The sequence below is a fragment of the Lepus europaeus genome, chromosome 4 (genome assembly GCF_033115175.1).
Source record: "Lepus europaeus isolate LE1 chromosome 4, mLepTim1.pri, whole genome shotgun sequence".
NCBI classification, from domain to species: Eukaryota; Metazoa; Chordata; class Mammalia; order Lagomorpha; family Leporidae; genus Lepus; species Lepus europaeus.
Window position 1 is genome coordinate 743,668 of NC_084830.1, and position 21,957 is coordinate 765,624.

The 21,957-nt window shown below is 69.3% G+C and overlaps 1 protein-coding gene across 7 annotated transcripts in view; it reads left to right on the forward strand.

Moving 5' to 3' along the window:
- Positions 1-21,957, forward strand: part of PLEC (plectin) — a 54,849-nt gene that overhangs the window by 25,497 nt on the left and 7,395 nt on the right. For 4 of the 7 annotated variants that reach the window (XM_062187892.1, XM_062187895.1, XM_062187896.1 and 1 more), the window contains exons 2-31: positions 6,792-6,853; positions 7,226-7,315; positions 8,205-8,282; positions 8,361-8,453; positions 9,185-9,351; positions 9,800-9,915; positions 10,000-10,106; positions 10,185-10,304; positions 10,381-10,476; positions 10,640-10,767; positions 10,991-11,084; positions 11,645-11,799; positions 11,882-12,191; positions 12,284-12,361; positions 12,453-12,614; positions 12,717-12,821; positions 12,899-12,994; positions 13,078-13,203; positions 13,884-14,036; positions 14,124-14,278; positions 14,363-14,489; positions 14,575-14,758; positions 14,828-14,985; positions 15,083-15,261; positions 16,424-16,562; positions 16,652-17,008; positions 17,083-17,166; positions 17,270-17,374; positions 17,476-17,574; positions 18,470-21,850. In XM_062187892.1, the coding sequence (XP_062043876.1) occupies positions 6,792-6,853; positions 7,226-7,315; positions 8,205-8,282; positions 8,361-8,453; positions 9,185-9,351; positions 9,800-9,915; positions 10,000-10,106; positions 10,185-10,304; positions 10,381-10,476; positions 10,640-10,767; positions 10,991-11,084; positions 11,645-11,799; positions 11,882-12,191; positions 12,284-12,361; positions 12,453-12,614; positions 12,717-12,821; positions 12,899-12,994; positions 13,078-13,203; positions 13,884-14,036; positions 14,124-14,278; positions 14,363-14,489; positions 14,575-14,758; positions 14,828-14,985; positions 15,083-15,261; positions 16,424-16,562; positions 16,652-17,008; positions 17,083-17,166; positions 17,270-17,374; positions 17,476-17,574; positions 18,470-21,850 (7,304 nt within the window). Of the gene's footprint in view, positions 1-3,425; positions 3,671-6,011; positions 6,275-6,791; positions 6,854-7,225; positions 7,316-8,204; positions 8,283-8,360; positions 8,454-9,184; positions 9,352-9,799; positions 9,916-9,999; positions 10,107-10,184; positions 10,305-10,380; positions 10,477-10,639; positions 10,768-10,990; positions 11,085-11,644; positions 11,800-11,881; positions 12,192-12,283; positions 12,362-12,452; positions 12,615-12,716; positions 12,822-12,898; positions 12,995-13,077; positions 13,204-13,883; positions 14,037-14,123; positions 14,279-14,362; positions 14,490-14,574; positions 14,759-14,827; positions 14,986-15,082; positions 15,262-16,423; positions 16,563-16,651; positions 17,009-17,082; positions 17,167-17,269; positions 17,375-17,475; positions 17,575-18,469; positions 21,851-21,957 lie in introns of those variants that run through there. The other 3 variants (XM_062187893.1, XM_062187894.1, XM_062187898.1) reach the window with 3 other exon arrangements.

Sequence of the window (21,957 nt, forward strand, 5' to 3'; positions counted from 1 at the left end):
CCGGGGGGCCCTGGTGGGATGGGCTGGGGGTGTCCCAGAAGTGCAGCTGCTGCTGTCCCAGACCTCCCACTGCCTGCCTGGGGCATTCCGGCCTCCAGGAGCCGCTTCTCAGGGCTGTGGGTGCAGGTTCCCTGGAGGCTTCCTGCAGCCGGTGGGGTGGCAGGCCTGGAGGGCCCGGGACCACGCATTCCTGGCTCAGCCCCGCCTGGCTGCTGGCCACCTGCCACTCTGGGCTCCACCAGAAACTAAGCCCTCTTTGGCCTGCCTGTGGGTGACCAGTGCTACTGCCCCTCCGGGCTGCCTGATCCAGCCCAAGCCCTGGCCACCCAGAGCAGAAGTGTGGGGCTGGAGAGCAGGAGGCCCAGAGCCGCTGCTGTGGCTTGCAGCAGGCGCAGGCTGGGTGCCCTGTGGCCCTCCTGGGCTGACGTCACGGCCTGTGTGACACAGACCAGCTCCTGCCCCTTTGGATTTTTTTAGGATGGAAGTTGAGTGGTATTTAACACATAGGAAGTACCGCCGGTGGGCAGATGCCGTGTGTCTGGGGGTATCTGGCCCAGCAGGCCCAGGGAGGAGAGGGCAGACGCTGTGGTCCCCAGCCCCACATGCACCCACGTGCACACCCATCCTGTTTCCTCGGGTGCTGAGGTCCAGGTCAACACTGGACATGGAGGACGTGGCTTGGCTCTGCCTTTCACACACCGCGGGGGCCTGGTGGAGGGCAGGGCAGACCACCCCATGCAGGGCAGGAGCCTGAGCCCCGGGGCGGGCAGTGTGACCCTGGGTGGGTGTCCTGTCCTCGCTGGGGCCAGCGTTGTGCTGAGTGACTTGGCACAGAGCCCTCTGTGTGAAGGGGGAGCAGCAGCCGGGAGGGGCCGGGGGCAGCGCCGGAGCGCTCACGCCGTGCTCTCAGGTGATGGCACAGCCAGGTGCTTCCTCACCAGTGGCATCTCCAGGTGGGGGCTTGGGGAGAGTCGGCGGCACCGCCTGGCCAGACGGGGCTCTGCGCAGGCCGCGCCCGGTGCCCTCGCGCTGCACGTCATGTTCTAAGTGTGGACGAGTGACGGGCCTCTCCTGCCCTCCCTGGATATTTATATCCGCCTGGGCCCCTGCCCACCGCTCCCCTCCCCCACAACTGCTGCTGACAGTGCAGGCCGACCGTGCCCTCCTCCCACCGAGCGGAGGCCGCTGCTGCTGGGCTTGCTGCCGCTGAGGGGCCTGTGACCCTCCCCACAGCCCACGCCCGCTCCCTGTCTGCCCTGTGGGCCCTATTGCTGTCCCCAATGAAGGTCGTGCCTGGTAGGTGGGGCGGCCCTTGGGAGTCTGCGGGAGCCCAGCCTGGGCTGGGGGCTGGGGGCTGGGGGCTGGGGCCGGGCTGGGGTGAGGCTCCGTCTCCCCGCCCTCAGCACAGCCTGCTTCTCAGCCCTTCGCGGCCTGGGGACGAGAGGGTGTGCCTTGGCGTGTGGTCTGTTGGCTCTGGGCCTGGGGTAGGGGGCAGCTCTGGTCAGGACACTGGCATCCATCCACCCTCGGCGCCTGGCAGCTGTCTCCAGGGCACCCTTGGGGTATTGGGGCCCCCCTGGTGGGGGCGGGGGTGGGGAGGAAAGCCTGGGCTCAGCTCGGGTGGGAGGACTCGGGTCTGGGCCGCCCAGGCTGTGCTGGGGGGGCTGCAGCTTGGCCCCTCCTCCGGGCGGGTGTGGCTGTGGCTGTGGGTACGCAGGGGTTAAGGCTCTCGCTAACCTTGAGCGTCTAAGCTCTGCGCAGGGACAGCTGAGCTGGGCCGTGTGGGGAGCGCGAGTGGGAGCGGCCAAGAGCCTTGGAGGAAGGAGGGCAGGAGGAGGGCGGGGGAGAGCACAGCTGGTGCAGCAGGGCCGGGCCGGGACACCGTCCCCAGGCTGCGGTGGTAGTGCGGTGGGGTGGCCAGCGGGCAGGCAGGGCGGGCCCTGGTCCCGGGGCGCCCCCTCGCTCGCTCTCCCTCCGCCCAGGGAGGGGACTGTCTGGCCTTGGAACAGCAGGTTCCTGGCGCAACAAGGGCTGCTGTGCCTGCTCTGTGTGGCGGTCATGGAGCAGTCTGGGAGCCTCTTCCCCTCCCTGGTGGTCGTGGGCCATGTCGTCACCCTGGCCGCCGTGTGGCACTGGCGCAGGGGGCGTCGGGGGCCGCAGGACGAGCAAGGTAAGCACCACTTGCGGCAGCAGCCACCGTCGCTGCCGGCTGGCCGCCGCCCCTGCCAGGATGCCGGGGGCGGGACAGGGCGGAGGGTCCGCCTCCCTCCTCCCCTGGCTTTTCCCGTGCCCTCCTCTTCCGGTCTCTGAGCTGACTGCCACAGCTTGTTTGGGAAAGCCGCTTGGCCCCCCGCCCTGCCTCCCATGCTGGTTGAAGACCCTGCTCACTTCTGGGGAGGGTGGGCTCTGCTGGGCACGTGGGTGGAAGGAGAGCCTGGGTGGGCTTTGGATTCAGGACAAGGGTAGTGCAGGGACACCTGTCCCCCGAAGAGAGGCCCCTCCCTAGCCACCGCAGGAGGGGCGGCAGAGGCCAGCGGGTGCCCAGCACCCCGCCTGTGCAGGACTCGGGGTGTGCTGGGCCCCGCGGGAGCCTCAAGGCCTCCCCACCCAGAGTGTGGGGTTGAACTGTGCAGAGGTGAGGCAGGTGCCTGCGTGTCCTCAGCCGGGACCCAGGGCCCAGGACGAGGCAGGCAGCCAGGCTGGACTCTGCCCTCCCCTGCTCAAAGTCACCGGTTCCTGGGTGACAGTCCGAGGCGGTAGCCGTGCCCAGCGCAGGACGGGGTGGGGCTGCGGGCACTGGGCTTCTTGCCGGAGGGACTGCCCTGGGGGACACCAAGGCCATGCTCGGGCCTACCTGCAGACTTGCCCGCTGTGGGGCACTGGCCAGGGCTGCCCCCTAGTGGGCCTGCCAGGTCTCAAGGCTCGAGGGTGTGGGTTGGGGCTCCTGGGCGCCGTCTGGGGGCTCCCAGGAGCCCGTGACTCAGCTGCAGACACAGGACTTCAGTGACGTGCACGGGAGGAGGTGCCTTCCCCAGACGCTGGCCCCTCCTCCCTCCCTCCACCCACTGGGTCCCTGCCCTGTCCCCATGTGGGGAAGGGGCTTCGCCCTCAGCCTGCACCTGGCTCACTCACTGCCCCTGTGCTGTGGGGCCAGACCGGACTCTTTCCTGCCCCCTGCGCCTGCTCGGCCCGCACCTTCCTCCTGGGTCCTGCTGGAGTCCAGATGTCTAGGGGAGTTCCCTGCACAAGGGCGTCCCCTGGGGGCTGCAGGGGATTTCCCTGGCTGCGGTCCCTGAGGACGAGGACGGTCCCCATCCCCCGGGCCGCGGGAGGTTCTCTCCTTGTGGTTTGGGGCGGGGCTTCCTGGCCTGTGCTGGGTGGGGCCTCTGTCAGGGGCCGGTTCTTCGAGTCTGGGCCTCAGGCCCACTGTTGGCTGGCGGGGGAGGATGTGGAGAGCAGAGCCGGCAGCAGGGCTGGAAGTGGAGACGCCGCCCAGCTTGCCCCGAGGTCCCGTGGGCGACCCCAAGGCCCATGGCTGCGACAGGCGCATGGAGGGCGGGGGGCACCTTCGCCTTGCAGAGAGAGGTTGTGCTGGAGAGGCCGCACTGGCTGGACGGGGGCTGCGAGCAGGCCCGCAGGGGCTACCTCTACCAGCAGCTGTGCTGCATAGGTGCGTAGAGCTCTCGGCCCTGATTGGTGTGCGGCGGGGGGCGGTCACCTGGCGGGGCGGGGTCTCTACGGGGACCTGCAGGCTGGGCTCCGCTGGGCTCGCCTGGGGGCAGTGCCTAGTCCCCACACCCCCTTGAGCTCCGGAAACACCTGGGGAGGGGGGAGGTGCTTAGGGAGGTCTGTTTGTCTCTGGAGGTGGGGATGGGAGGGGGTGGGCAGGAAGCCCGCCCCCACTGCCTGGGCAGTGGCCTTGGTTGCCAGGCGCCAGACTTTGGAACACGTGGGGTGGGAGGGAGGCACGGAAGGCGGGACTCCAGGCCTCCTGGGGATTCGCGGTTGTCCACCCACAGCCTTCCTTCCCCACAGTCCTGGGAGTTTCCCTCCCCCCCCCCCCCCCCCCGCCCAGCCCTGAGCTGGCTCCGCCTACTGTGCCTCCTGCCTGTCACTGCGTCCTCCGAGGGCCGTGGGCAGCTCCTGCTGGGGACACCAGCAATGCAGGTGCACCAGTGCTGGCTGGTCCGGGTGGGCGTCCTGCAGTCCTTGTGGCCTGGGCTTAGCCGGCCTGGGGGAAGTGTGAAATTGAACAGGGTGCACAGGGAGGGAGGGGCGTCTACAGGGCTGGGAGGGAAGGTTAAAGGGTGGACGAGTCCCTGGGCTCTCCCTGGTAGCTGCCCCGAGAACGTGGGAAAGCGCGTGCCTGGGGCTGGGGTTCACGTGACAGGCTCTGGCTGCTCCAATTCCAGCTGTTCCCAAGGGCCCCCCCCCCCCCCCCGCGCCCAATCCCATTCCATTCCCAGGGTGTCTGTGCCCAAGACTAGAATGACAACCCCATGCCTGCAGGCAGGAGACCCATCCGGTTCCACTGGTTGCTGAACACCGGAGGATCTCTGTGTGGACAGCTCCTGGGGCCGGGTTCTTGGGAGGAGTAGGGCGTGAGAGGCCTCAGGGTATGCTGTACGGGGACCACTGACCAGCAGAGCCAGATGTGGGGCTTTGGAAGGTGGCCAGCTGATGTCTGTGGAGTAATGGGGTGGGGCAGCTGGGCCAGATGAGTGCCTATACCTTGCACTGGGCTCGGGCGTAGTTCAGGCTTGGCAGCACTCACCTCCAGCGTGGGCACAGGTGTAAGACAGTGGCCACGGGCCTGAGGGAGCACCTCGGCCACCTGCCCCGGCTTGGGAGCCCCCCTCCCCACCATGGGGCTTTGGTGCCCTCTTGCGGCCGTGGGGCAGCAGGAGTGGGAGGGTGAGCTGTTCCGGGAACACAGGCTAGGGCACTGGGGCCTGCAGCTGGATCGCACACAGCTGGAAAATTCTTGTGGTTGGGGTGGTGCATTCTTTCCTACAGTGGTTGGGTGGGTGGGGCGGTTCCAGCTGCTGGCCACTGGTGCTCCTTCCTGGACCAGAGGGAGAGGGGGATGGAGACCCCAGCAGGCAGGCCCTGGGGCCTGGCGCCCTTTGCCCATGGCATCCACCTTTACTGCCCTGAGCAGCTGCTATCTGCAGGCCTCACCCTGCCACAAACAGCCCCTCCGCCCGTCCTACCCCCAGGTGTGGCTTCCTGTTCAGTGAGTCAGCGCTTGCCCCCTTCCCAGCCCTGACTCATTGGCAGTGCCCCTTGGGGGCTTCCCACTGCCCCCGCGGCGCCCCCCCCCCCCCCCCCCCCCGTGGGGAGGTGGCCTGCAGTTCCTGGTGGGACGGCCTGCCTGGTGACTCACCGCTCAGCTATGCGCCGCTCTGCCCGAGGTGTGCTCTCTGCCTGCCTGGGCTTGGGCTCCGGGCGGGTGCTGCTCCAGGAAGCCCAGGCGGAGGACCCCAGGCGGAGGGGCCACAGAGAGGGGGGCATGGTCGCTTAATACAGATCTGAGGTGTGGTTTAGGGGCTACAAGAAACAGGCCAGCAGCTGGCCCCTCCCCCTGCCCAGGTGTCACTCGAGGTGGGGCTGCTTCTTGGAGACCCCACGGGGTGGTGGGCAGCCTGGGGGTGGCCCTGGGCTGAGGCCTCAGAGTATTTTCTGACATCACACTCTGGGACCCCAGACTGGGAGGGGGCCCTCCTTGTGAGAAGGGGTCCTTCTGAGGGGCTGTGTGCGTGGCAGCAGTGCCAGCCCCCCCACCCCCCACCCCACCCCCGTCTCTAGGTTCTAGGTCCTCCCCTGTCCTGCTGCAGCGGGCAGGGTGGGTGAGGAAACCCCGGTTTCCTGTTTCTGGCGGGCTAGGGCGTGGCCTTGGGGGGAGGGGCCGCATTCTCCTTCCCGCTGGGACACTCCCTGCTCTGGGGGGGGGGGGTGGGCAGGGCGAGGTGGGGCGCCTGGGTTGGACTCCTTGTTAGGGAGCGCAGCAGGCAGGGAGTGGCCACAGGCACTGGTGCTCTGACCTGAGCCTGTGCCGAGAGCGGCCTGTGTGGCTGCAGCCTCCGCTGCCGTGTGCCACAAGGGGCTGCCTAGAAGCCAGCGTCTGAGGCCCAGGGCCTGGTGGCCAGGGGAGGGGCAGCCATGTCTCAGCACCGGCTCCGTGTGCCGGAGCCTCAGGGCCTGGGCGACAAGAGGACCAGCTCGGAGGACAACCTCTACCTGGCTGTGCTTAGGGCCTCCGAGGGCAAGAAAGGTAGCGGGCACCCCTGCTGGGCAGGGCGGGGCGGGGCGGGCCTGTGCTGCAGCGCGCTGGGGTTGGGGGCGCCCTGACTCCAGGGGTCCGAGTTCTAGGGACAGACTCAGATGGGACGCTGTGTGTGTGTGTGTGTGTGTGTGTGGTGGGGGGCATGGACTGGGCTGGCCCACGGGGCCCCTGAGCCTTGGGTGCAGGGCGGGGAGGGTGGGGGCTCTGTGCAGCATGGTGAGGGCTGCTGCCCTGTCTTGGAGCCCCCTCCGCAGCCTGGGTCCCGGCCACGCGGTGCCCTGCTCGTCTCGGGCAGCATGTGGGGCAGGGGCAGGCCGGGACTTGTGTGCCCAGGGCTCTGGGTGCGCCGCCTGCTCCCCTCCCTCCCTCCCTTGGGAGAAACAGGAGGAAGCCTGAGTAGTGGCGCCGGACTGGGTCCCCCTGTGATGTGGTGGAGGCCAGGCCCTCGGGCGAGGCTGGGCTGCCTGGCTGCTTTGTCAGCGCAGTGGTTACCTTCTTTCCCCAGATGAGCGGGACCGTGTCCAGAAGAAAACCTTCACCAAGTGGGTCAACAAGCACCTCATCAAGGTGGGTGGCACCTGCTTGGGGGGGGGTCCCCAGGCTGAGCAGCCTGGGGGGGCTGGGGTTGTCCCCGCCCACCCGCACTGCCCCACTGCCCGTGTGCTCACCTTTCATCTCTGAAACCGGTTGTTTTCTGTCCTCTCCTCTCCACGCCTGCTCCTGTCTCTGTCCTCTTCCTCCTCTTCCTCCTGGTCTCTCCTGGTAGCACTGGAGGGCAGAGGTAGGTGTCTGGGGGCCGGGGGCACGCTCTGGGGCTTCTGAGGGACCCTCCCTGCCTTTGCCCCTGGGGCTAGTGCCAGCTCCGTGGTCTGTCCCCACCCGGGACCGCGTTGGTGGCTCTGGTGGTCTGTCGTCATCCCAGCCCCCGCTGTCCCTCAGGCCCAGAGACACATCAGTGACCTGTATGAAGACCTCCGCGATGGCCACAACCTCATCTCCCTGCTGGAGGTCCTCTCGGGGGACAGCCTGGTACGTGTGCCCTTGCCCTCTCCTGTGCCCTGCTGTGTCCACTGGACGGCCCTGCCTGCCTGCCCTCCCCGGGCCCTTTCCCACCTGCCTACTCTGTCCGGCTCAGCCCCCTCTGCTTCTTCCCCGGGAGCAGCCCGGCCTCGCCCACGTGCCTCCCAGTCCAGGGTGTCAGACCTCCCAGCCAAGGGCCCAACACGAGAGCGGCCACAGCCCCGAGCCATGGCCCTTCCGGCCCTTGCTGCCCTCCACACTGGAGCCCTAACACAGTAACCTCATGCTCTGCTCTGCTTTGGTTTCTCTGCTGCTTGGACTCTGAACCTTGACCTCTGCCCTTTACCCTTTGCCCTGCTCTGGCTGGGCAGCCAAGGGAGCGGAGGGAGCGGGACGTAATCAGGAGTTTGCGCCTGGTGAGTGCTTGTGCCCACTGGCCCCGGCGGCACGTGGGCGCCCCAGGACGGCGAAGCCCAGCTCACCTGGGGCTGGCAGCCAGTCCACCCTGACCCACGCCTGGCTCCTGGGTGGTAGATGGCTGTGTGTCAGAATGCCTGCTGTCCTGCCTGCTGCAGTACCCGGGGCTGGGCCTGGGACCCACCAGGAGTTGCAGTGGCCACGCCCACCGGGCAGGAGGAGCAACCCCCCCCAGTGCCTCTGCCCTCCACCCAAGGCTTCCTGGCTATTGTCTCCTCCCTACCCCTTTCCTTCCTCACCCCAGCTTGGGTCACTGGACTCCCCTAGTCCCTGCTGGGCCTGCCCTGGCCCCTAGGCTGGGAGGGGGGGTAAACCCGGGGTACGGGAGTGGCCACTGCCCTGTGTCGTGGCGGCTGCCGGGGTGGGTTGCTGGGGCTGCAGCTGGCCTGCAGAGCCTGACCTTCCATGCCTCCCCTCACAGCCCCGGGAGAAGGGGAGGATGCGCTTCCACAAGCTGCAGAACGTGCAGATCGCCCTGGACTACCTCCGGCACCGCCAGGTGAGGCCCCTGCCCCGCCAGGTACCCGCCCCGCGCCGGCCCCGCTGTGTGGGCTGAGACCGCTGCCTGCCCCCCCAGGTGAAGCTGGTGAACATCAGGAACGATGACATCGCCGACGGCAACCCCAAGCTGACCCTCGGCCTGATCTGGACCATCATCCTGCACTTCCAGGTGGGCCGCTGCCCCCGGGGGAGCCCTGACGTGGGCTGGCCCGAGTCTGCAGGGTGGGGCGGCTCGGGAGGTGCCCTGCACAGACTCCTGGGCCCTGGGGTGCTGACGGGGCAGGGCCTGCAGGGAAGCTGCCCCAGCTGACTCAGTGTTGCCTGTGCTGGCTGCACAGGAAGCCACAAATCTGAGATCTGGGCAGGCAGAGCCGGGCTGGCACGCTCGCTGAGTCACACAGGCTGCCAGCCGACAGAGCAGGGAGGCCGGGGACACCCACAAGGGAGGCAGGCAGACAGAACCAGGCCTGAGGGTGGCTCCCAGTGCAGGGCCGGGCAGGGCGGCCAGGGGTGCCCGCCAGCCCGGTCCACAGAGACCCCAGACACCCCGCCTGCAGCCGCAGAGGGGGCGTGACCTGGTCTACCCTACCCTGACAGCCTGTCCTATGCCTGGAGGGTCTGGGCCAGCTTTGGGGCCTGCAGTGACCCTTGTGCCTGCCGTCCACCACTCAGCTCTGTGTCAGCCTCAGGGGTGCACCCAGAGCTCATGGGAGCCCAGGGCACCTGCCTGCTGGTGGCAGTTCTGTGGCAGCTACTGGCTGGAGTGCCCTGGTGTGGCGCTGGGAGTCTTGCTGTGCCTCAGCTGGCCAGCCGTGAGCAGTTGTGGACACCTGCTGGGGTGGGCTGGGTAGGCTGGGCCCCAGGGCTAACCTCCAGCCTCCTGCGTGTGCCATGGGGCAGATCTCAGACATCCAGGTGAGCGGGCAGTCGGAGGACATGACGGCCAAAGAGAAGCTGCTGCTCTGGTCACAGCGCATGGTGGAGGGCTACCAGGGCCTGCGCTGTGACAACTTCACCTCCAGCTGGCGGGACGGCCGCCTCTTCAACGCCATCATCCATCGGCACAAGTATGTGGCCCACAGGAGGGGTGTGTGCGTGTGTGTGTGTGTGTTTACACGTGCGCACATGTGTGCACACCTGGAACACCTCAGCCAGGAGACTGCAGACAGATGGGGGCAGGGAGGCCGGCGGGATCATGCCTGCCTGTCTGGGGCCTGGCCTGTGGGCATGGGTGTGGGTGCCAACAGCTGCTCCCAGGAGGCACAGGCGAGCAGGCCCGACCCCAGCCAGCCCCAGCCAGAGAACAGTGCAGCTTCTCGGAGGCCTGAGGCCTGGTGGGCAGGGCGGCTGCTGGGAGCCTCTGCCTGTGTTGCTGTAGGCTTTGGGCTCCTAGGGTCCTAGGGTGGGGAACAGAGTCTGCTTCTGGTGGCTGTCAGTGGGGCAGGCAGGGAGAGGCAGGGTTAGGGTTCTTCTTCGTCTGTCAGGGTGCGTGACCCACTGCCTGTGTGTCTGCAGGCCCATGCTCATCGACATGAACAGGGTGTACCGACAGAGCAACCTGGAGAACCTGGACCAGGCCTTCTCTGTGGCCGAGCGGGACCTGGGAGTGACTCGGCTCCTGGACCCCGAGGGTATGAGGGTCGGCCCGGTCCTCCCCTGCCCCCACGTCCGGAAGCCACTCCACGGGCCGCTCTGACCCCACCCCTCCCCCGCAGACGTGGACGTCCCTCAGCCTGACGAGAAGTCCATCATCACTTACGTTTCATCCCTGTACGACGCCATGCCCCGTGTGCCCGACGTGCAGGACGGGGTGAAGGCCAATGTGAGCCTGGGGCCTGGAGGGGGGGGTGGGCGGTGGAGCCCGGTGGCCCCGACAGCCCTGACGGCCCTGTGCCTGCAGGAGCTGCAGCTGCGCTGGCAGGAGTACCGGGAGCTGGTGCTGCTGCTCCTGCAGTGGATCCGGCACCACACAGCTGCCTTTGAGGAGCGCAAGTTCCCCTCCAGCTTCGAGGAGATCGAGGTGGGCCTGCCTCCGCTGGTGGGCAGGGGGTCCCGTGCCTGCCTCGGCAGGGCTGCTGATCCCCTCATCCCTACAGATCCTGTGGTGCCAGTTCTTGAAGTTCAAGGAGACGGAGCTTCCAGCCAAGGAGGCGGACAAGAACCGGTCCAAGGCCATCTACCAGTCCTTGGAGGTGAGTGCCGGGCACGCAGAGCCCCAGGGCCTGGGGCCCTGCTGGAGCTCCGGCCGGCCTTGCCTCTAGGACGGGCTGTTCTGGGACCAGCGGGCTGGGGACCCCGGGCCTGGTACCCCCACCCCTCTGCCGCTAAGGCCTGAGCTCACTTTGCTGCCCACAGGGGGCAGTGCAGGCAGGCCAGCTCAAGGTGCCCCCTGGCTACCACCCCCTGGACGTGGAGAAGGAGTGGGGCAAGCTGCACGTGGCCATCTTGGAGCGGGAGAAGCAGCTCCGCAGTGAATTCGAGAGGTGGGTGTGGGCAGGCGGCTGGCGGGTGGGGCCCTGTGGTGGCAAGGGAGCCGCAGGACGGTGAGTCACTGCTTGGCGAGGAAATCCCCCCCCCAGGCAGCTGGGCGCGGGGCAGTGGCCCGCAGACAGGCAGGGAGCCTGCAGCCGGAGGGCAGCCGGGCTGTGCGGCCGGGAGCGCGGCGGGCCCACCGGCTCAAGGCATCTTGGGGGCTTGGGGCTGCAGGCTGGAGTGTCTTCAGCGCATCGTGAGCAAGCTGCAGATGGAGGCCGGACTGTGCGAGGAGCAGCTGAACCAGGCTGACGCCCTGCTGCAGTCGGTGAGGGGAGGGCGGGGAGGGGCCAGAGGCAGGAGGGAAGTGGGTGGAACCCCAGAGCCCGGAGAGGGGTGGCCCACAGGCAGGGGTGGGGCACTTGGGTTCGGGAGCCAAGCTGAGCTCCTCCCTTCTGGTGCGCGGCCAGCTCTGCCTGTCTGCGCTGGAGGAGAGTTGTTTGGGCAGCAGCAGGGCCCAGAGAGGCTGCCCTGTCCGCCCCCGGGCCTGCTCCTTCCCCACAGCACACAGGACCGCGGGCGCAGGGCTGGGTGTGCCCGGGCGGGAACCTGTAGAGGGGAGGGATTCTGTGGCTGTGAGGGGCTCTCAGTCCTGGGACCCAATAGAACTCCTCTGGACTTGACTGGCCCCTGCAGAGCCAGCAGGTGGACGGTTTGTCCAGAGTGTGTCTGTAGGGCAGGGAGAGAAGGGGGGAGATGAGGGTCCTGGCCAGCTGAGGCCTTGGCCTTCGGGCTGGGGAAGCGGGCAGGGGTGACCACCATGGACAAGGTCCCCGTGTGGTCGGGAGGTGGGCCAGCCAGGCTGAGTCACAGACCACCGCTTGGCAGGATATCCGGCTGCTGGCCACAGGCAAGGTGCCGCAGCGGGCAGGGGAGGTGGAGCGGGACCTGGACAAGGCCGATGGCATGATCCGACTGCTGTTCAACGACGTGCAGACCCTCAAGGATGGACGGCACCCACAGGGCGAGCAGATGTACCGCAGGTGGGGCCTCCCCCAGCCCCGCCCAGCGACAGCCAGCGCTGGGCAGCTGGGCCCGCTGACCTTCCCGACTCCTCCGCCCCAGGGTGTACCGCCTGCATGAGCGCCTGGTGGCCATCCGCACCGAGTTCAACCTGCGGCTGAAGGCGGGCGTGGCTGCCCCTGTGACCCAGGTGACTGTGCAGAGCACACAGAGGCGCCCGGAGCTGGAGGACTCCACCCTGCGCTACCTGCAGGACCTGCTGGCGTGGGTGGAGGAGAACCAGCGGCGGCTGGATGGAGCTGAGTGGGGTGTGGACCTGCCCAGCGTGGAGGCACAGCTGGGCAGCCACCGAGGCCTACACCAGTCCATCGAGGAGTTCCGGGCCAAGATCGAGCGGGCGCGGAACGACGAGGTGAGTGGCGCCTGTTGGGGGGTAGGCGGGGGGCAGTCTGGGGACCCTGCCGTGGGCCTCACCCTCCCCTTGTCCCCTGTCGTCTCCTGCAGGGCCAGCTCTCACCTGCTGCCCGGGGCGCTTACCGGGATTGCCTGGGCCGGCTGGACCTGCAGTACGCCAAACTGCTGGTGAGGGGGTTGGCGGGGGCTGGGCTGGGCGGGGGCGGGGGAGGCGGGCCGCGGGTTGGCGCTGGTTCCCACGCGTTCCTCTTGCCCGCAGAACTCCTCCAAGGCCCGCCTCCGGTCCCTGGAGAGCCTGCACGGTTTTGTGGCGGCCGCCACCAAAGAGCTGATGTGGCTGAACGAGAAGGAGGAGGAGGAGGTCGGCTTTGACTGGAGCGAGCGCAATGCCAACATGGCCGCCAAGAAGGAGAGCTACTCGGTGAGGACGGCCTGCCCTGCCTGCGGCTCCCCCAGCCGTGCTGCGCCGCGGGAGCCCCTCGGGGGCAGACCACGGTCCCTGAGCCCCTGTGCCCCTTGTCAGGCCCTGATGCGGGAGCTGGAGCTGAAGGAGAAGAAAGTCAAGGAGATCCAGAACGTGGGAGACCGGCTGCTGCGCGAAGACCACCCCGCCAGGCCCACAGTGGAGGTGGGTGCGGGGCCGCGGGGCCCTCCCGGGACCCGGGCGGCGGGCGGGGCCTGATGAGGCTCCACCTCTTCTCGCAGTCCTTCCAGGCGGCCCTGCAGACCCAGTGGAGCTGGACGCTTCAGCTGTGCTGCTGCATCGAGGCGCACCTGAAAGACAACACCGCCTACTTCCAGGTGGGGGCCCGACTGCTCCCGGCCCTCCAGGGGCTCCGCGTCCCCACCCCAGGCCCGCCCTGTGACCCCTCCCGCCACCCCAGTTCTTCTCAGATGTGCGGGAGGCCGAGGAGCAGCTGCGGAAGCTGCAGGAGACGCTGCGCAGGAAGTACAGCTGCGACCGCTCGGTCACCGTCACCCGGCTGGAGGACCTGCTGCGGGATGCGCAGGTGGGGCCGGCCGGAGTCCGCTGCGGGGCAGGGAGGGACTGGGAGGTGGCTGGTGGCCAGCAGAGCTGGGGAGCCCACAGAGGAGTGAGGCTGGAGGCGGTGCTGGCGCTGCTGCTGTGGGCGGGCCCACGCACCCACAGCCTGCAGGGCCGTGGAAGGCCGAGTACACTAGGTGTGGGGCCCGTGAGTCCTGGGGTGGAGGTAGGGGACACCCAGTGGGGTCTCAGTGTGCTCGGTGGACAGTGATGGAGGGAAGGGGGACCGAGGCTGGTCCCTGGGGTCAGCAAAGGCTGGGCCTCAGCCATAGCGTCATTGGGAGTGAGCGGCAAAGGTGCAGGCAGCTCAGGCTGAGGCCACTCCAGGCTGGGCTCTGACCTGTCCTTGGTGAGGTTTGGCCCCCCCCCCATGGGGTTAGGAGGGAGGAGGGAATATAGCTCAGCCAGACTGGGCCACCCAGGGGATGTGGGGACGTGGGGACGGCTGTGGGCAGTGGGGGCTCCAGACCTGGTCAGAAAGGCCAGGGTCAGCAGGATCTCTCCGGGGACCTAGCCTCTCGGTTCCCCGTGTTCCCAGCCTGCAGCACTGGGAAGAACACACAGACCTGGCCATCCCCAGATCCTGGGTGGGTCCTGTGCTCCTGGGTGCCAGGCATGTCGCCCTTAGCTGCCCCTCCCCTACAGGATGAGAAGGAGCAGCTCAACGAGTACAAGGGCCACCTCTCAGGCCTGGCAAAGCGGGCCAAGGCCATCGTGCAGCTGAAACCGCGCAACCCAGCCTACCCCGTGCGCGGCCACATACCCCTCCTGGCCGTGTGTGACTACAAGCAGGTGGAGGTGAGGGCTGCGCCTGGCGGGGCCCACGTGGGAGGGGTGAGCGGGGCTGTGGGTGTGGCCACATCGTCACTGACTCTGATGTCCCAGGTGACCGTGCACAAGGGTGACGAGTGCCAGCTGGTGGGCCCCGCGCAGCCGTCCCACTGGAAGGTGCTCAGCAGTTCCGGCAGCGAGGCGGCCATGCCCTCTGTGTGCTTTCTCGTGCCACCCCCCAACCTGGAGGCTCAGGAGGCTGTGGCCAGGTGGGTGGCCCAGGGAGCTACAGCTGGAGTGGGCGGGCAGCGGTGGGGCCCCAGACGGCCCTGACTCTGGCCCTAACCTGCCAGGCTGGAGGCCCAGCACCAGGCCCTGGTCACATTGTGGCACCAGCTGCACGTGGACATGAAGAGTCTTCTGGCGTGGCAGAGCCTCAGCCGTGACGTGCAGCTGATCCGCTCCTGGTCCCTGGTTACGGTACGATGCCGCGCTGACCACGGGCCCTTGGTGGGGGAGAGGCGGGGCCCCCTCCATGCTCAGACCCCGTGCCCTCCCCCCCCAGTTCCGCACCCTGAAGCCGGAGGAGCAGCGTCAAGCCCTGCGCAGCCTGGAGCTGCACTACCAGGCTTTCCTGCGGGACAGCCAGGATGCAGGGGGCTTCGGGCCTGAGGACCGGCTCGCGGCCGAGCGCGAGTACGGCTCCTGCAGCCGCCACTACCAGCAGCTGTTGCAGAGCGTGGAGCAGGGTAAGGAGTGGGCGGCACCCGGGGGTGGGCACGGGGGCCGGGCAGCCGCGTGACCAGACGTGCCCCCAGGTGAGCAGGAGGAGTCCCGCTGTCAGCGTTGCATCTCAGAACTCAAGGACATCCGACTGCAGCTGGAGGCCTGCGAGACCCGCACGGTGCACCGACTGCGGCTGCCGCTGGACAAGGAGCCCGCGCGGGAGTGCGCCCAGCGCATCGCCGAGCAGCAGGCAGGCGCCCACCTTCCCCTCCCCTCCCCTCCCCCTCCGCGGGCGCCATGTGTCGGGCCATGGTGGTCAGCGTGCTCTCTGCTGGGTTCCTCCTCAGAAAGCACAGGCCGAGGTGGAGGGGCTCGGCAAGGGGGTCGCCCGGCTCTCTGCCGAGGCCGAGAAGGTCCTGGCGCTGCCCGAACCTTCGCCCGCCGCCCCTACTCTGCGTTCGGAGCTGGAGTTGACGCTTGGCAAGCTGGAGCAGGTCCGCAGCCTGTCTGCCATCTACCTGGAGAAGTGAGTGTGGGGGCCGGGGCCCGGGCCTGGAGAAGTGAGTGTGGGGCCGGGGCCCGGGCCTGGAGAAGTGAGTGTGGGGCCGGGGCCCGGGCCTGGAGAAGTGAGTGTGGGGGCCGGGGCCCGGGCCGGGGGCTGTGCCTGGAGAAGTGAGTGTGGGGCCGGGGCCCGGGCCGGGGGCTGTGCCTGGAGAAGTGAGTGTGGGGGCCGGGTTGTGGCGGGGGCTGTGCCCAGAGAAGCGCCCTGAGCCGAGGAAGGCCCTTGGGGAATTGGAGTCGTCTGGCCAGGAGATATGGGGCTCAGGGCTGGTGGCTGAGGTGGCAGCCACAGGACTTCCCAGGGACACCTGCCTTTGGGGGTAGAAGGGAGGGTTGGGGAGGGGGTCAGACCCAAGGAGGAGCTGGAGGTCAGGAGGGTGCACACATCCCTGGGTAGTGGATTCGGGGTGGGGAGGGGTTGGTCACACGGCGGGGGGTTCTACAGGCTCCAAGGGAGGGCTTCTTGGGCGGCAGCAGGTGCAGAGGGTGGGACAGTGGAGGCACTAGGGGCAGCGTACGCAGCCTTCCATGCCCCACAGTCTCCTCCCCTTGCCCGGGGCTCACAGGGCAGTGGCCGGGCCCCCTCTTCTGCCTGCCCCTCAGTCCCCAGTCCAGCCACAGGGCCTCAGCTGTCCTCGCTTGCTGTGTGCTTCTGTGCATTCCTGGGGACCGACTTTCAGAGGTGCCGTGGGAGGCCTGCCTGCACGCCTGCCCTGTCGGTTCTGACTGGCCCACCTGCTGTGTGGGTCTCCTGCTGTGTGGTCAGCACGGCGTCCCCTTTTATCCCTTTGTACACAGTGTGCTGCTGGAGGGGGGGTCACAGGCTGCTACGGGGTGCCCTTTCCACGCTGAGTGTCTCCCTTACCCAGTGTGGGGCTGACTGTGACGACCGCACTGCTGCCGGCTCCACCTGCCCAGGCCCTTGTGTGGCCTCCGTGGAGGTCTTCAGGCTGGAGCTCGGGTGTCCCTGAGCACCTCCTCGTGTCCCTGTTCTCCCTGAAGCCTGTGGCCACGGGACGCTGGCCTGGACAGAGTGCGGCTCGGCAGGCAGCGTCCAGCTGCCTGGACCGCCATGGGCCTGCCTCTCCAAACGCAGCCCGTCCTAACCGAGCCCCTCCCTTCCCCAGGCTCAAGACCATCAGCCTGGTGATCCGCAGCACCCAAGGCGCCGAGGAGGTGCTCAGGACCCACGAGGAGCAGCTCAAGGAGGCTCAGGCCGTGCCTGCCACCCTCCCGGAGCTCGAGGCCACCAAGGCCTCGCTGAAGGTACTGGGACCGGGCTCTGTCTGAGCGGGTGCGGGGAGTGCTTGGTGGGGGTCCCTGGCTGAAATGGCTTCCACCCCTCCTCACTGCAGAAGCTGCGGGCCCAGGCAGAGGCCCAGCAGCCCGTGTTCGACGCCCTGCGGGACGAGCTGCGGGGGGCGCAGGAGGTGGGCGAGCGGCTGCAGCAGCGGCACGGCGAGCGGGACGTGGAGGTGGAGCGCTGGCGGGAACGGGTCTCCCAGCTGCTGGAGCGCTGGCAGGCTGTGCTGGCGCAGACCGACGTGCGGCAGCGTGAGCTCGAGCAGCTGGGCCGCCAGCTGCGCTACTACCGCGAGAGCGCCGACCCGCTGGCCGCCTGGCTGCAGGATGCCAAGCGGCGGCAGGAGCAGGCCCAGGCCGTGCCGCTTGCCAACAGCCGAGATGTGCGGGAACAGCTGCGACAGGAGAAGGTGGGCCCGGTCGGGGTGGGTGGGGGTGGGGGGCACGCCTGCGCCTGGCTGTGCTGACCACCGGCCCCCCCCAGGCCCTACTGGAGGAGATTGAGCAACATGGCGAGAAGGTTGAGGAGTGCCAGAGGTTCGCCAAGCAGTACATCAATGCCATCAAGGTGCGGCCCCCAGGCCTGGCCACGCTGGGGAAGCCCGTGGGTGGGTGCTGGGGGGCAGGCCTGGTGGGCGGAGCCAGTGGCCGACCTTCGCGTGCACCCACAGGACTACGAGCTGCAGCTGGTCACGTACAAGGCACAGCTGGAGCCAGTGGCGTCCCCGGCCAAGAAGCCCAAGGTCCAGTCTGGCGCAGAGAGCGTCATCCAGGAGGTAGGACCGGGGCCAGCGGGCCTGAGCTGGGTGAGGGGCTGGTTGGGCCCCACGGGGATGTGGCTCCTGGCGGGCCTCACCCTGGCGCTCCCTCCCGCCAGTACGTGGACCTGCGCACGCGCTACAGCGAGCTGACCACGCTCACCAGCCAGTACATCAAGTTTATCAGCGAGACCCTGCGGCACATGGAGGAGGAGGAGGTACAGCCGGGTTGGGGTGGGGGCCGGGTGGGCACGGGGAGACCATCCTGCCGCCTGCGGCACCCCAGATGCAGCGCACAGGAGCCCATCCCAGGCTGCTAGTTGGTGGTAGCTCTTCCTACTCCTGCTGCCTGGTGCCACTTGGTGCCTGTCCCCCAGCACGCCACCCCAGGCTGCCTCACCAGCGGCTCTCCCTGGCCTGGTGCTGTGCTGCTCCCTGCGGTGGCTGGTGCCCCTCTCTCCTCTGTGCCGTCCCTCCTGCTTCCCACTGACCCTCCTGCGGCGTCCGCACTGGTCTCCTTGCCTGGTCCTCTTTGAGCAGTCAGGCAGGCAAGGCGTTCGGCAAGCGGGTTCCTCCTTGCCTTCCCGGGGCCCCGCTGCCGTTGGGCCCGCCTGCAGCCAGCCCTGCCTCCTCTGCTTGGAGCTGCAGGCTCCAGAGCCCCCTCCGGAGCTGGCTGTGGTCTGCACCGCCGGGTTAGGGTTGGGGTGGGGTCAGGGGCCCTGTGGTAAGAGCCACGCCCCAGTGTCCAGCAGAGCCCAGGCAGGTCTGCGTGGTGGGTGTGGCTTGTGGGCCCCACGAGCCTCCTGCTTTGCTCTCTCTCTCTCTCCCCCGTCTGTCTGTCTGTCTCCGTCGCCTGTCTGCGGGAAGAGGGGAGGACGCCTGGGCCTCCTTCCCCAGGCTGGTGAGCATGGTGGGGCCAGCTGCGCTCGCTGCCTTTGTGCCCTGGGCGGGTGCACGCTGTCTCCTCGGCCGGGCCGGGACCTCTGTCCTCCCTGACCCCTGCGCACCGCGCTGTCCGAGTGAACCGTGGTGGTGCCGTGTCACGTGACCCGCCTGGCGCCTGCTCCGGGCTCACGCTCTTTCTGGTTCTCTTCCTCTCTGCCACGGCCACAGAGGCTGGCAGAGCAGCAGCGAGCCGAGGAGCGGGAGCGGCTGGCCGAGGTGGAGGCCGCGCTGGAGAAGCAGCGGCAGCTGGCCGAGGCACACGCGCAGGCCAAGGCGCAGGCGGAGCGGGAGGCGCAGGAGCTGCAGCGCCGCATGCAGGAGGAGGTGGCCCGGCGGGAGGAGGCGGCGGTGGACGCGCAGCAGCAGAAGCGCAGCATTCAGGAGGAGCTGCAGCACCTGCGGCAGAGCTCGGAGGCCGAGATCCAGGCCAAAGCCCAGCAGGTGGAGGCAGCGGAGCGCAGCCGGGTGCGCATCGAGGAGGAGATCCGCGCCGTGCGCCTGCAGCTGGAGACGACCGAGCGCCAGCGCAGCGGGGCCGAGGGTGAGCTGCAGGCGCTGCGCTCGCGGGCAGAGGAGGCCGAGGCGCAGAAGCGGCAGGCGCAGGAGGAGGCCGAGCGCTTGCGCCGGCAGGTGCAGGAGGAGAGCCAGCGCAAGCGGCACGCGGAGGCGGAGCTGGCCCTGCGCGTCAAGGCCGAGGCCGAGGCCGCCCGGGAGAAGCAGCGGGCCCTGCAGGCGCTGGAGGAGCTGCGGCTGCAGGCCGAGGAGGCGGAGCGGCGGCTGCGGCAGGCCGAGGCGGACCGGGCCCGCCAGGTGCAGGTGGCCCTGGAGACGGCGCAGCGCAGCGCCGAGGCGGAGCTGCAGAGCAAGCGGGCCTCCTTCGCGGAGAAGACGGCCCAGCTGGAGCGCACCCTGCAGGAGGAGCACGTGGCCGTGGCGCAGCTGCGTGAGGAGGCCGAGCGGCGGGCGCAGCAGCAGGCGGAGGCCGAGCGTGCCCGCGAGGAGGCCGAGCGGGAGCTGGAGCGCTGGCAGCTGAAGGCCAACGAGGCGCTGCGGCTGCGGCTGCAGGCGGAGGAGGTGGCGCAGCAGAAGAGCCTGGCGCAGGCCGAGGCCGAGAAGCAGAAGGAGGCGGCGGAGCGCGAGGCGCGCCGGCGGGGCAAGGCCGAGGAGCAGGCCGTGCGGCAGCGGGAGCTGGCCGAGCAGGAGCTGGAGAAGCAGCGGCAGCTGGCCGAGGGCACCGCGCAGCAGCGCCTGGCCGCGGAGCAGGAGCTCATCCGGCTGCGGGCCGAGACTGAGCAGGGGGAGCAGCAGCGGCAGCTGCTGGAGGAGGAGCTGGCCCGGCTGCAGCGCGAGGCGGCCGCGGCCACGCAGAAGCGCCAGGAGCTGGAAGCCGAGCTGGCCAAGGTGCGGGCCGAGATGGAAGTGCTGCTGGCCAGCAAGGCGCGGGCCGAGGAGGAGTCGCGCAGCACCAGCGAGAAATCCAAGCAGAGGCTGGAGGCCGAGGCTGGCCGCTTCCGCGAGCTGGCCGAGGAGGCCGCGCGCCTGCGCGCCCTGGCCGAGGAGGCGCAGCGGCAGCGGCAGCGGGCGGAGGAGGACGCGGCGCGGCAGCGGGCGGAGGCTGAGCGGGTGCTCGCCGAGAAGCTGACCGCCATCAGCGAGGCCACGCGGCTCAAGACGGAGGCGGAGATCGCACTCAAGGAGAAGGAGGCAGAGAACGAGCGCCTGCGGCGGCTGGCGGAAGACGAGGGCTTCCAGCGGCGGCGGCTGGAGGAGCAGGCGGCACAGCACAAGGCTGACATTGAGGAGCGCCTGGCCCAGCTGCGCAAGGCCTCCGAGAGCGAGCTGGAGCGGCAGAAGGGCCTGGTGGAGGACACGCTGCGGCAGCGGCGGCAGGTGGAGGAGGAGATCCAGGCGCTGAAGGTGAGCTTCGAGAAGGCGGCGGCGGGCAAGGCGGAGCTGGAGCTGGAGCTGGGGCGCATCCGCAGCAACGCTGAGGACACGCTGCGCAGCAAGGAGCAGGCGGAGCTGGAGGCCGCGCGGCAGCGGCAGCTGGCGGCCGAGGAGGCCCAGCGGCGCCGTGAGGCCGAGGAGCGCGTGCAGAAGAGCCTGGTGGCCGAGGAGGAGGCCGCCCGGCAGCGCAAGGCCGCGCTGGAGGAGGTGGAGCGGCTCAAGGCCAAGGTGGAAGAGGCCTGGCGCCTGCGCGAGCGGGCAGAGCAGGAGTCGGCGCGGCAGCTGCAGCTGGCCCAGGAGGCCGCCCAGAAGCGCCTGCAGGCCGAGGAAAAGGCGCACGCCTTCGCCGTGCAGCAGAGGGAGCAGGAGCTGCAGCAGACGCTGCAGCAGGAGCAGAGCATGCTGGAGCGGCTGCGCGGCGAGGCCGAGGCGGCGCGGCGCGCGGCCGAGGAGGCCGAGGCGGCACGGGAGCAGGCCGAGCGCGAGGCCGCCCAGTCCCGGCAGCAGGTGGAAGAGGCTGAGCGGCTGAAGCAGACGGCGGAGGAGCAGGCGCAGGCCCGGGCGCAGGCGCAGGCCGCCGCGGAGAAGCTGCGCAAGGAGGCGGAGCAGGAGGCGGCGCGGCGGGCGCAGGCGGAGCAGGCGGCTCTGCGGCAGAAGCAGGCGGCCGACGCGGAGATGGAAAAGCACAAGACGTTCGCGGAGCAGGCGCTGCGGCAGAAGGCGCAGGTGGAGCAGGAGCTGACGACGATGCGGCTGCAGCTGGAGGAGACGGACCACCAGAAGCGCATCCTGGACGAGGAGCTGCAGCGGCTGAAGGCCGAGGTGACCGAGGCGGCCCGGCAGCGCGGCCAGGCCGAGGAGGAGCTCTTCTCCCTGCGGGTGCAGATGGAGGAGCTGGGCAAGCTCAAGGCTCGCATCGAGGCCGAGAACCGCGCGCTCATCCTGCGCGACAAGGACAACACGCAGCGCTTCCTGGAGGAGGAGGCCGAGAAGATGAAGCAGGTGGCCGAGGAGGCCGCGCGGCTGAGCGTGGCGGCGCAGGAGGCGGCGCGGCTGCGGCAGCTGGCCGAGGAGGACCTGGCGCAGCAGCGGGCCCTGGCAGAGAAGATGCTCAAGGAGAAGATGCAGGCGGTGCAGGAGGCCACGCGGCTGCGGGCCGAGGCCGAGCTGCTGCAGCAGCAGAAGGAGCTGGCGCAGGAGCAGGCCCGGCGGCTGCAGGAGGACAAGGAGCAGATGGAGCAGCAGCTGGCGGCGGAGACGCAGGGCTTCCAGCGGACGCTGGAGGCGGAGCGGCAGCGGCAGCTGGAGATGAGCGCCGAGGCGGAGCGCCTCAAGCTGCGCGTGGCCGAGCTGAGCCGGGCCCAGGCCCGCGCCGAGGAGGACGCCCAGCGCTTCCGGAAGCAGGCAGAGGACATCGGCGAGAGGCTGCACCGCACCGAGCTCGCCACCCAGGAGAAGGTGACGCTGGTGCAGACGCTGGAGGTGCAGAGGCAGCAGAGCGACCGCGACGCCGAGCACCTGCGGGAGGCCATCGCCGAGCTGGAGCGCGAGAAGGAGAAGCTCAAGCAGGAGGCCAGGCTGCTGCAGCTCAAGTCCGAGGAGGTACCGGCCCCCTGCGTGCAGGCGGGCAGGCCTGGGTCTGCCCCGGGGTGGGTGGTGGGCGCTGCCGGGGCCCCCGCAGGTGCTAACCCACCGCGCCTGCCTTCCCT